General features: G+C 35.1%; 2 protein-coding genes across 2 annotated transcripts in view; both read left to right on the top strand.

Moving 5' to 3' along the window:
- Positions 1–13,179, top strand: part of LOC127844484 (uncharacterized) — a 276,328-nt gene that overhangs the window by 114,447 nt on the left and 148,702 nt on the right. The gene's annotated exons all lie outside the window — the stretch shown is intronic.
- LOC127844462 (acid phosphatase type 7-like) overlaps positions 1–13,179 on the top strand; it is a 38,457-nt gene that overhangs the window by 6,200 nt on the left and 19,078 nt on the right. The window contains exon 2 of the mRNA XM_052374703.1: positions 11,581–11,792. Coding sequence (XP_052230663.1) covers positions 11,581–11,792 — 212 coding nt within the window. The remainder of the gene's footprint in view (positions 1–11,580; positions 11,793–13,179) is intronic.

Genomic DNA, 13,179 nt, shown 5'->3' with positions numbered 1-13,179 from the left:
ATTGCAAGTAATTCTAAATAATTAATTGATAGGGCCACGACTTTTATATTTCTTGGTTTACAAAACCGCCGACCCTAATTTTTGGAAAATGGGAAAAAAAATAAAATCGGAAAATCGTCTTTTTTTTATATATTTTATTCCCGACCGCACTGAAAAACGAGCGAAACGAGAAAAAAAAAACGATCCGGTTTGAGTACGGTTACGAATAAAATCAAGTAAGTACAATCAACGATTGGTTCACATATATTACAGAGATCGGGATATTTTTCAATGTGACACAGTATGTACCAGTCCTTTTATGGGCACTTCTCAAAATTTATTTAATTACAGACAATAGGAAAATCAGCATCAGTAAAATGTCGACCGCATCAAAATTTATTTCCGAGTCTGTGACGCAACTATATTGTTTAACATGTTTATTATATTAAACAAACCCGATATTATAGTAGATAAAAAAGTATTACCTTGCAATTTGATAATTAGTATAAATAATCCAATAAAACACTGCCATTATTTACGATATATGTGTTTAGGAATTTTGTTAACAAGTCCGCCATAGTTTATAGGAACTGTACAGAAAGTTTGGAAATCGGAACAAAGCGGTATATCTCGGAAAATCATTGATAAATGTATTTGTCGATTTAATGCTTAGGGCCGAGTAATTTCGGCAAATCGGAACTCAACTTGCGTAAAATACTAGCTCAATTAACCGTTAAACTCCGCCTCCATTCTCTGCAAAAGATTCGAAGGCGGAGCTATGCACGTGCTATTATTAAATTGGAGGATTGCAATTGAGAAACAAACGCACGATTGGTTCGGCATGTTGATTGCTAGACAAAGGAAGCCAATTTTGTCGGCGCGAAATATGTCGATTTATTGCTTCAGACAGCAAGCGGCTTTCCTTTGATGACGTCAAACTGTCAATTCACACAGACTGCACATTTTCGGAAGACTTTAACTGGCTCCTTGTTTACAATACCAGTAAAAACACTTGCTAACATTAAACTTTGGATTAAATTATCAAAATAAAGCAAAAGCCAAGTTGACAAATATGATTGTATTAATTCGCGTCAGTTCAAATAAGACGTTTTGCGTTGTAAATCAACGAGTTTTCATGACAACAACAACTTTAACAAAAATTACCGTGACGACGCGGGGATCGATCTACCTCGATTTTTTTTCATGGACGATGCCATTAAGTACAATAAGAGCAAACACATACTTTGTGCATGAGTAGTTTATCTTATATAAGATTTATGCAACGGGCATCGCATTGCGTAATGGTGCGCATCGAATGACGGAAATGAAGCGCAGTTTTTCGTTTTAATGGGAGAAGAACGCATGGCATTTAATGGAGTGTTTAAAATTGCCTGATGTTACAAAAGGTGCTTTTAGGTGACTCATTTCATTTGAAGATATAGATGTGTTTCATTGCATAATTTGATTTTTCGTCTCTGTGTTAAGGTTATAAAAGATATGATGTCTTTGTTCTGATGTTATTAGTATAAACTTATTTTTCCAATGTTTTTTTTTTTTTTTTTTTTTCGACCGCCCGATGGACCATTTTCAAAATAATTTTTGTAAACCAATAAAAAAAAAAGTCGTGGCCTAGAGCAGATTCTTCAGGATTCCATCTGCCGTTAGAATATCTTTCAGTGTCTAACTCTTCACAACCCCATCCTTGCTTAGATGCGTCAGTCCGACATCTCGACTGAATCGAAAAAGGACGAATCCGTTTTCCATTTTTTAATCTTATATTCTCTATCCACCACAAAAGTTCCATTTTACTTTCATCAGATAAAATCATCTTTTGATTAAAATCTGTACTAGAATTCAAACCGAGAATTTTGTTTCTTTCCAAAGTCCTATAATGTAGGGGTGCCTCAAAAACTGCATAAAATGCATTAATAATCAATCCTATAAATGACGCCAATTCTCGTACAATAATTGTATTTTTACTATAAATATTTCGAGCGTACAAAATAATCTTTTGTAACTTTTCTTCTGTGAGGAAAACCATGAATTGAACACTGTCAATAATAAATCAAAAAAAGACCATCCTTTGTGTAGGGATCAGAACCGATTTTGAATGGTTAATGGTATAACCTAATTTCTGCAAAGTGTCAATCATTGTTAGTGTGTTAGCCTTACAAACAGCTTGATTCAGGTTCATATTCAACGAATCATCAATGTAGTATGAACAGCGTATGCCTAACTGTCGAAAATAGGAATACACTGGTTTTAAAATTTTTGTAAAAATATATGGGGCAGATGCCAATCCGAACGGAAGACAACTGAACGAGTACAACACTTCGTTCCAATAAAATTTAAGATATTTCTGGCTTTCTTTATGAATTGGTATAGAATAATATGCTTGTTCCATGTCTACTGATGTCATGAAATCATTTTCTTGTAATAAATCCAAAACAACATTAAATGTTTCTTGTTTGAAATGATGGTATGTTACAAACTCATTCAAGGCTTTAAGATTAATTACTGGTCTAAATTTACCACCAGGTTTTGGTACAATGAATATATTTGATATGAACTCATTTGGTTCTGATATGGATACCTTTATGGCACCTATTTCCAATAATTTTTTAATTTCAGTATCTATTATAATTCGCTGTTCATTATTAAATTTAATACTATTTGGAAGTTTTTTCTGAACAGGCTGTTTGTAAAATTCAATGGAATAACCATTGACAACATCTAGTATCCATGGGTCATTGGTTAGTTTTTCCCAACTTTCAAAACAATTTTTAAGTTTACCGACCGAGGAATCTACTTGTCGTTTGGGTAAGCTGAAGTAGCTCCTACCCGGCCTGCTCTGGCCCTGAAAGGTCTTGAGAAATTTCCTCTCTGTACAGGATATGGCTGGAATCTATAATTCCCAGAATATCCTCTGCGAAATGGTCTGTTGGTTCCACGTCCCCGCCATGGTTTGTAGGACCCATACTGGGAATCCTTAGCAATATATGCCATCGAGTCACATGATTTAATTTCCTTGGACACATCATCGCCAAACAGATTCTTTGTAATAGGCATTGATATATTACACAGTCCAAAGTATTTCTTTTTCAAATGAGGACGAATGCTGTAGCGCCTCTTTACTGAAATATTGTACTGTACTTGACCAAGCAATGTAAGTGTGTCCGACAAAAGGGTTTTTGTTCCCTGATTTAATGCAGCCGATTTCAGATTTTCAGCTAATTTGATTACTGGTACCATGGCTGTGGCAACAATATTCTGAATTTCAGCCAAACCTCTGTCTTGTGTGTGCACTCTTTTATCTAATATTTTCCAGATTTCAGGATTAACAAGTGGTGGTCCAGCCATATCAACATTTTCAGGAATCTTATATTTCTTTGCAATTTCCTCTATATCGCACTGAGAAGTGCATGCCACATTAATCAATTTTGCTAAAGATTTAGCAATGGGTTTGTCCGTTTCTAAAGCCTTCAATTTAGGAGGCTGCCAATTTTCATCCTCAGAAGTAACTGAGCCAAACAGTTCTTCTTCAATATTCTTAGACCTAAAAGGTCCTGGAGTTTCAGTGTCTGAAACATCCTCTGAATTTATTTGCACATGTAAATTTGGCCGATCCACCTCTTGATAAGAATATTCATCAAATGTATCATAATAGTGGGGGTCAACATCTGGAATACCCAGTTTTTGTCTTAATTTTACAATATCTTCCTTTGAGAGCTGATTTATGTCAATAGAAGATAATGGCAACTTTTTTGACTTGTTTGTAGGTGTCTGATTACGACTAACTGGTTTTGAGGCCTTTTTGACAACGGACTTAACTTTCTTTTTTCCCTTAACAGGACTTTTTCCACGTTTCTCTTTAGTAGTCACGGTGGAAACCTCAACCATAGAAGCAACATATGGTGTATCAACGATATCACCAGATTCGAAACCGGAAAACTCCGAGTCTCCGTTCACATCCGATAAGTCGAGAACATCGTTCTCAACAGAGCTCATTTTTACCAATTATGAACAAATATAAGAATACTTGCCTATAAATAAATATTTATAAACAAGGACAGCGTCCTTGTGAGCCCTTTTCTGTATACTAAACACAAAATATTCTAAGTTAAAACACGTGTGTGAAAAAAGCACTAAAAAATCGTGCCTACCTTGTAGATCGCCGAAACAATTATGACTTCCCATTGAAGAGCGCTTCCGGTTGGAGTGAGGTATACTCGATTTGTTTTTATGCTTTAAATCGCGATCGATTAGAAATATCGTCGGAACGATATGCTAAATTATACATGTGAAAGCCAGAAGCTTTATGGAAAATAATGACATATTTCTTTGTATTGAATACAATGAATGTTAACTGATACAATGACATATTGCTTTGTATTAAATACAATGAATGTTAACTGATACAATGACATATTGCCAGGTTTTTTTTCTCCACTTTTTGGGAAGATAGCCCATGGCTTTGGAATTGGGAATTTTATCGGCATTTTCATGAAATTGGGAAAATAAATTCATTAGCCTTTTTTCCACATGAAAAGTCCACTGATTAGGGAAATACTTAATTTGATATAACTCTTTATAATCATTCAAATTAAAAGAACAAAAACATATGATACTTTGTTAGATATAATTAAATTGAAATTGAGATAAAATTCCCATTAGACTTCATTCTAAAAAAAAATTAAAAAATTTTTTTTTTTTTTTTTGGAAATTGGGAATTTTTTGCCACATTTTGGGAAAAAGTATACTTTTTGGGATTTGGAACATAGCCGAATTTCGGCTATAAAATTGGGCCAAAAAAAACCCTGATTGCTTTGTATTAAATACAATGAATGTTAACTGATACAATGACATATTGCTTTGTATTAAATACAATGAATGTTAACTGATACAATGACATTTTGCTTTGTATTAAATACAATGAATGTTAACTGATACAATGACATATTGCTTTGTATTAAATACAATGAATGTTAACTGATACAATGACATATTGCTTTGTATTAAATACAATATATGTTTAATACTGATAAATATGACAATCAAAGCTCTCACTCATAATTTTGTGTTTAAAATGTTAACTATAAAGTGACTCATAAGACACTTACAGGGATGGAAACTTATGTTTTACAATTGTTTGCCAACACGGGCAACCATTTTTAGTATTTTGGTTGCCCAGCTAAAGACTAACGAGCCCAGTATGATGTACATGTATGGTCATGTGTATATAAGAATTTCTTTAAATAAAATAAAAGATAAGTAAACAACAACATTGCTTAATTAAAAAACTTTCTGTGTATTATGTCCTAACATAAGTCTGAGTTAAACCAGTTGATTGGCTTTGATTAATAAATAAAACTAAAATTTTAACTAATTATAAACTCACAGTCGCCAATTGCATTAAATGTTAAAATGCACTTAGTCCAAATAATTAAATCCACCTGATATTTATAGGAGTAAAAAAAAACAAACTAAAATGCACTGAATTGTTCCAAGCTTAAAAAGCAAGTTGCCCAGCCAGACTACTAACTTTTGAATTTGAGTTGCCCAGGCCAAAATGTACTGGCCCCGGGCTCACCGGCAACCACTAATTTCCATCTCTACACTAATCATGGCCATTGATGTGCCATCTGGAAAGTGTCCACTGGTGACTGTATAAAGTGACAATTTGAAAACAGCACATGGTTATGTTTATATTGTAAATAATGCCACCATATATGTGGCCACTATGGCATGCATGAAAAGTAATCTGAAAGTGATGGAAGAACAATAATAACAGAAATTACCATTATGCATGATAAGGGAAGCATTTAAAGGTAATTTTGACCCATGGGATTTTTGTGTTTTTATCATCATGACAAACAATAAATGTCTACTGGGCCGTGACTAACTCTAAATGCCTTCTGGGTAAAAATTACAATAAAACATTAAATGCTGTACTTAATCTTGCTATACTTTGCTAATACATGTTCATTTGTCCTCTCATCTGTGACAAATTTAGATTTAGTATTTTGTCCCACACAACTTATGCAGTTGTTGATTATGTCTGTTCCCTATACCCAACTTCACACACACACGCACAGTGACACTTTTGCTTTAACTTAATTTGCACTTGTATTCAAATAATTATTAATGGCATAAAATTTTAGATTTAACTGTTTACTGTTTAGTCAAGCAGCCTAAACACTTGGATACAATTGTTGCTTATGAAATTCCCAAATCATGCCATATGATTTTCAACCAACAAACACTTTATTATGTGAATAATGAATAAGACATCAAACTTGGAACAGACATAATTTTTTTGGCAACTTTCTCAAACATAACTGTTCATATCATATTCTGAGAGTATTTTTATGCCCCCCTTCGAAGAAGAGGGGGTATATTGCTTTGCACATGTTGGTAGGTTGGTCTGTCGGTCCGTCCACCAGGTGGTTTCCGGATGATAACTCAAGAAGCTTGGGTCTAGGATCATGAAACTTCATAGGTACATTGATCATGACTCGCAGATGACCCCTATTGATTTTCAGGTCACTAGGTCAAAGGTCAAGGTCACAGTGACCCGTAATAGTAAAATGGTTTTCGGATGATAACTCAAGAATGCTTATGCCTAGGATCATGAAACTTCGTAGGTAGATTGATAATGGCTGGCAGATGACCCCTATTGATTTTCAGGTCACTAGGTCAAAGGTCAAGGTCATGATGACCCGAAATAGTAAAATGGTTTCCGAATGATAACTCAAGAACGCTTACGCCTAGGATCATGAAACTTCATAGGTACATTGATCATGACTCGCAGATGACCCATATTGATTTTCAGGTCACTAGGTCAAAGGTCAAGGTCATGGTGACCAAAAACAGTAAAATTGTTTCCGGATGATAACTCAAGAAAGCTTTTGCGTAGGATCATGACATTGATTTTAAGATCACAGTGACAGAAAATGTATTCACACAATGGCTGCCACTACAACGGACAGCCCATATGGGGGGCATGCATGTATTACAAACAGCCCTTGTTTGATGATGGAAAGCGGGTATAACGCTCATGCAAATTGTGCATTGCATGCATAATATGGTCAAATCGTTTATTCAACTCGTAAAGCATTTAAATAAATTGAAGTTCAATTCATTACACACAACTAAAATGTTTTGTCGAATGCTTGTAGAAGCATAATTGAATTTGTTATCCAAAACACGCTTCCAAATTTTAATGTAAACGTGACACAAACAAATTCTAGCTTCAAATAAACAGTGCTTCATCTATTTCTGCTGTTCCTTTGTCTCAATAAAAAGCACGCGAAAACTATGCAGACATGTACAACGTCTCGTGAAAAGTGTTGGTGTATTTATTGTTTAAAAACGCCAGCAGCATGTCAGGCGATATAAGTGCATTCAGTTGGAAAACATCTGCTCCAATTGGACATTATTTCATCTTTAAATAGTCCCATATGCCATAATTCATTTGTCATTTAGAAATAAAGGCGAATGTTTGTGTTAATGAAATTCTTGAGTACTTTTATACTCAATATTTACCAGAATTTGCTTTTAAAAATGGAATATACATAATACGATATTATTGGGTAAAGAATAGCGACGGTAAAAGAAGGAATTATGCAGTAATTGATAGTAAAATTGATACGGATGCATAAAGGAATTGATCAAGTCGGGATTGTGCATATGTTGTGTGAGTGAAAGTGTTAAAACAATCAAACAAATATTGTTATCGGTGACTTAATAGCTTTTTTCTTGAAGAGTCATAACACACTTAATGATGTCAACAAAATAACGTACAGAGAAGGCTACTCTGTGTACACCCCTTCTCCCGACGACCAGAAGCGTCTACAAAAAATCCTGTGGAAAGCACTGTGATAAACATGTGTTGCACATCATTTGATGTAAATGATTGGGACATAATATTCAAACAAAGTTTCTTTTTATTTGATTGCAATAAATATATTAATAGTAATAGGTTTAGGTTTTCAATATGAAGCTTTTAACCTTGTTAGAAAAAAAATGATTTTAAAGAATGATACCTTATCAAGAAAATAATAAATCCTTTAAATGTAGTAAATTCTTTGTCATTTGTAAATAGATAGTAATCGTAATTGTATTATCAAGTGACTGGTACTATATGCATGTTTAATAAGTAGTTTTAATCATCGCACTGTAAATATAAGTTAAATCCATTGAACCACTCCAACAAGTGACACACTGAGTGTGCTTTTTCTAGATTTTAATCATGTTTTTATGCTCCCCCAAAATTTATTTTGGGGGATAGTCGCCGCTTTGTCTGTCCGTGTGTGCGTCTGTCAGTGTGTGCGTCTGTCCGTCTGAGCACAATTTTTGTCCGGGCTATTTCTCAGCAACTAATGACGGGAATTCAATGAAACTTTATGGGAAGCTTCACTACCAAGAGGAGATGTGCATATTATCAGCGGGTTCTGGTCGGATAATTTTTCACAGAGTTATGGCCCTTTGAAATTTTCTAAAAAAAAATTCATGTCCCCCCCCCCCAACTACTGTGCCCTATGGTTCCTTTTATCTGAATATATAGTGCAATATTGTGAAAAAAACAACTTTGGGGAGCATCACCCGTCTCCGACGGTTTCTTGTTAGATATGTCTGTCTATCTATCCTATTCATTATGGCTATTTTGTTTTGCATCGTAAGAATTGCCTTTATAATGATGCCTACCCTTTAGAAAGTCCTCAGATGTTACATCGATGGATCCACATGACATATTTAATACATTTTTGGGCATTGAAAAAGACTAACAACAGTAATGTTCACAGTCACGGATACTTTTTTTACTTTTTATACATTTTTAATGAATTATATACAAGAAAAATGAAACTCCTGAGACATTCTTAGTATAGAAATTCTTCTTAAAGGGGCCTTTTCACGTTTTGGCAAATTGACAAAATTGAAAAAAGTTGTTTCAGATTCGCACATTTTTGTTTTAGTTATGATATTTGTGAGGAAACAGTAAAACTGAACATTTACCATGCTCTAATATATCCATTATATGCATCTTTTGACGATTCAAAAACCTGAAAATTATAAAGCGTTGCAACGTGAAATGATTTAATAATTTGGACAGTTCTGTTGTTGTAGTTTAATTTTGTTAAACTAAGAATATTGCTTATATAAAGTATAAACTAGAAATGGCGCGGCAGAGGCCGACGCGTATCCCCACGCCGAATGTTTGACCTAGGTGTGCCCCAGGGTTGGTAATGGGGCCATGCATAGCTGAGATTGACCGTATTGTCATAAGAGAAGTTCATCATCAACTAGAAGTGAATTGGTGTAGAAATGAAGAAGTTATAGTAAAAGGCAATTTTGGGTGGGTGTGACATATGTGGGCAGGGCGCCCCAGGGTTGGTAATTGTGCCATGCATAGTTGAGATTGACCGTATTGTCATAAGAGAAGTTCAGTATCAATTTGAAGTGAATCGGTGTAGAAATGAAGAAATTATAGTAAAAGGCAATTTTGGGCGGGTGTGGTCTATGTGGGCGGGGCCCCAGGGTTGGTAATGAGGCCATGCATAGTTGAGATTGACCGTATTGTCATAAGAGAGGTTCAGTATCAATTTGAAGTGAATCGGTGTAGAAATGAAAAAATTATAGTAAATGGAATTTTTTGGTGGGTGTGGCCTATGTGGGCGGGCGCCCCAGGGTTGGGATTGGGGCCATGCATAGTTGAGATTGACCCTAATGTCATAACAAAAGTTCAGTATCAATTTGAAGTGAATCGGTGTAGAAATGAAGATATTATAGTAAAGGCAATTTTGGGTGGGTGTGGTCTATGTGGGCGGGGCCCCAGGGTTGGTTATGGGGCCATGCATAGTTGAGATTGACCCTAATGTCATAAGAGAAGTTCAGTATCAATTTGAAGTGAATCCGTGTAGAAATGAAAAAATTATAGTAAATGGAATTTTTGGTGGATGTGGCCTATGTGGGCGGGCGCCCCAGGGTTGGGATTGGGGCCATGCATAGTTGAGATTGACCCTAATGTCATAACAAAAGTTCAGTATCAATTTGAAGTGAATCCGTGTAGAAATGAAAAAATTATAGTAAATGGAAATTTTTGGTGGGTGTGGCCTATGTGGGTGGGGCGCCCCAGGGTTGGGAATGGGGCCATGCATGGTTGAGATTGACCGTATTGTCATAAGAGAGGTCCAGTATCAATTTGAAGTGAATCGGTGTAGAAATAAAGAAGTAAATGTAAAATAACCTAAAAAAATGAGTGATAATTTCTGACGCGGCCCCACCCCAACCGCTATAACTTTTGACCCAGGGGTCAGATCAAAATTCCAAATAGTGCAGGGTCGCACATATCCTCATAGCTACCATGTGTGTAAGTTTCAAGGTTCTAGTGCTTTTAGTGTAGGAGGAGATAGTGGCCAGGACGGACGGACAGACAGACGGACGGACGGACAGACGGACGGACGGACGGACGGACGGACGGCGGAGATAACCACAATATCCCCACCTTTTTTTCAAAAAGCGTGGGGATAATTACGTTTGTCATACATACTTGGCAGGATGGCCGAGCGGTCTAATTGGTTTTTACTCCAGGACTCCAGGGGTCACTGGTTCGAGCCCTGCTGAGGTTAACTTTTTTCTCTTTTTAAAAATTTTATTCTTGATTTTTTACTGGAGCTTCTTAGATCAAATGTTTACATTTATCAATATAAAGCATTTAATTACAAACTTCAAAATCTGTGAAAAGGCCCCTTTAACTCCAGTAGAAGTCTATTAAAGTCTAGTGACTAATTGCCAATACAGAACAGGAACATACATATACACAAACATTAAAAAATAAAACAATTATTGAAACTAGGGTCACAACTTTTACTGGTCAATTCAAAGCTTGCGCTTTTACACCAATATATTGATTGCCTAACATCACAGATGAACAAGATTGTTCAAATTATTCTCTTAAATACATTTATATTGGTCTCCTTCCCTGAGGGGAGAAAAGAAAAGTTTGTAGCTCAAGCTGTCACACTAGTTGATAGAGCTACCGGTACTAGTTTCATGTACATGCTGCAACTGGGCCCTAGGGTTTTTCGCGGATCTGATATTGGTGATACCGGCTGGGACTGACAACAGATGATGCAGGCAGCACCTTGTTGTTTGATGACAGCTGTTGTACAGCCCAAATCACTAAGCCTATTAGATATCTGTGAAATAATATAATGTGGTGTATGAAAATTATGTAATGATATGTAACCTTTTAGAGACACTTGAGATTTAACTATATGGCTTAACTTGAATGGTTTCTTTTTTCATTTAGGATTTCGGCTGTTTCACAATTTAAAATATATTTAGTATTTTAATGCTTTACTTACCGGTACACATTTTTGAAGCATTTACGTTATAAAATGAATAATACTGATCCCTTTCTTATGAAAATAACACTTCAATGGTGTTGTGTACCTTAATCCTGATGCCTACATCAAGCCACTTAATAGGTGTGTTTCTGAGAACTGTAAATACAAGTGAAAATAAAACTTTTCACTTAAAGATATCAAAGTACTTGTATTTTACTTTCCTTATATTATAGACTACTCTTAACACTTGCAGTACAATGCAAACCAGAGCAGGTGCACATTGCCTATGGAAACAGCTTGACGGAGATGGTGGTGATGTGGACAACCCCAGGGCAGTGTGAGTCCCAGGTGTGGTATGGCTCCGGGCCCTGGGATATGACAGAAAAAGTGCACGCTACTAAAGAGACCCTCTCGTACCTCGAGCCAACGAAAGCGCCAAAATACATATACAGGGCACTTTTGAATGTAAGTTATTAAATCTGAATTGTGATTCAGTCATTTTGCAATAATGAACAAATGATAGCCATGGCCACCTGAAAAGTATACTTTTTCCTCCTTTGGGGGTAAAAATTCCCCCTGATTAAAAAAAAATATATATATATTTTTTTTTAAAGATGTGTCTCATGATTATTATATCTCAATTCTATTTCAATTTAATCTTGTCAAACATATTTAATTATGAAAAAAGAAATGAATATACAAATGTAGTGCAAACATGTACATATGTAATAATGAGAGAGTAAGAAAAAAAATCCCCCAAAAAGGGAAACACCGCAAAAAAAAATATTCCCCCTCATGAGGGTAGCGACCCGCTTCCCCTAAATGGATTGAGGGCCCCGGATTGGTATTACCAAGGGCTAAATTAAAAAAAAGTTGTGGTATTGTAGCTTGGACTCAGTGAGTGCATGTAATTTATATATAAGGTCTTTTAAAACCAATTTACAACAAAATGTTGATGCAATGACTTTGGAAAATATATGTATTTCTTGTTTCACATGTTTTCTGTAATAAAGTGTAAAGTCTCTTGTCTGGTAGAATAAATAATGATATGCAATTATATCCTGAAATTAAAATAAATATGCAGTGTTGCTTAGCAACTGAATGCATTGTTCTGAATCAATACTTGAAATTGTAACATGTTAAAAACTATTAAAGGTTCTAGATAAGTATTGTTTGAAAGCTTTGACTGCAGATATCATACACATAACTTTATGCCAATACAAAGTATAAGCTATATGAATATTTTATCATTTATTTCGGAAAATGTACCAAATTCATCCTCTCACTACAAAACATGAAATATTTCAGGACTACAGCACCTCTCTTGTAAACAAAATAATTGTGAGGGGTTTTCCAAAAGGATTAAGAAGATCTTTACTAAGTTTTGTTGTTATTTATGTAAATGTTCAACATAGCAGAAAAGCAATTAAAAGTCTTTTCACTGTTTTCTGACAAAGGAAATGTTTTGTTGGTTAATTATAAACTGTAACCTTTTAAAGATCTGGGAATTAATGGCATAACCATTATGGCAATCATTTTCCTGCACAAATGTACATCTGTTCAATGTTGTCAGGGATTTAAAGGGCAATGTCACATCATCTGTATGGTAAATGCCATGTCCTTAATCTCTGTTGAATACATGCATAATTTTGGTAATTTATAAATTGTCACATAATTGTTTGCATTAATGGTTTCATGGAAAGGAAAAAAGGCATGGTACGCTTTGGAACAAGTGCCATAGAATTATTGTCCATTTATCCATTTTAAAATATGTTCAGCTAAAAGTACCGACATTGAGAAATGATGTAAACTATCCATGTTTGCCCAAAATGACAGTTTTCGTAAACAAAAT

This window comes from Dreissena polymorpha, chromosome 9 (assembly GCF_020536995.1).
Source record: "Dreissena polymorpha isolate Duluth1 chromosome 9, UMN_Dpol_1.0, whole genome shotgun sequence".
Classification (NCBI taxonomy): Eukaryota; Metazoa; Mollusca; class Bivalvia; order Myida; family Dreissenidae; genus Dreissena; species Dreissena polymorpha.
The sequence above is the reverse complement of the archived record's forward strand: the minus strand, read 5'-3'. Positions and strand labels throughout refer to the sequence as shown.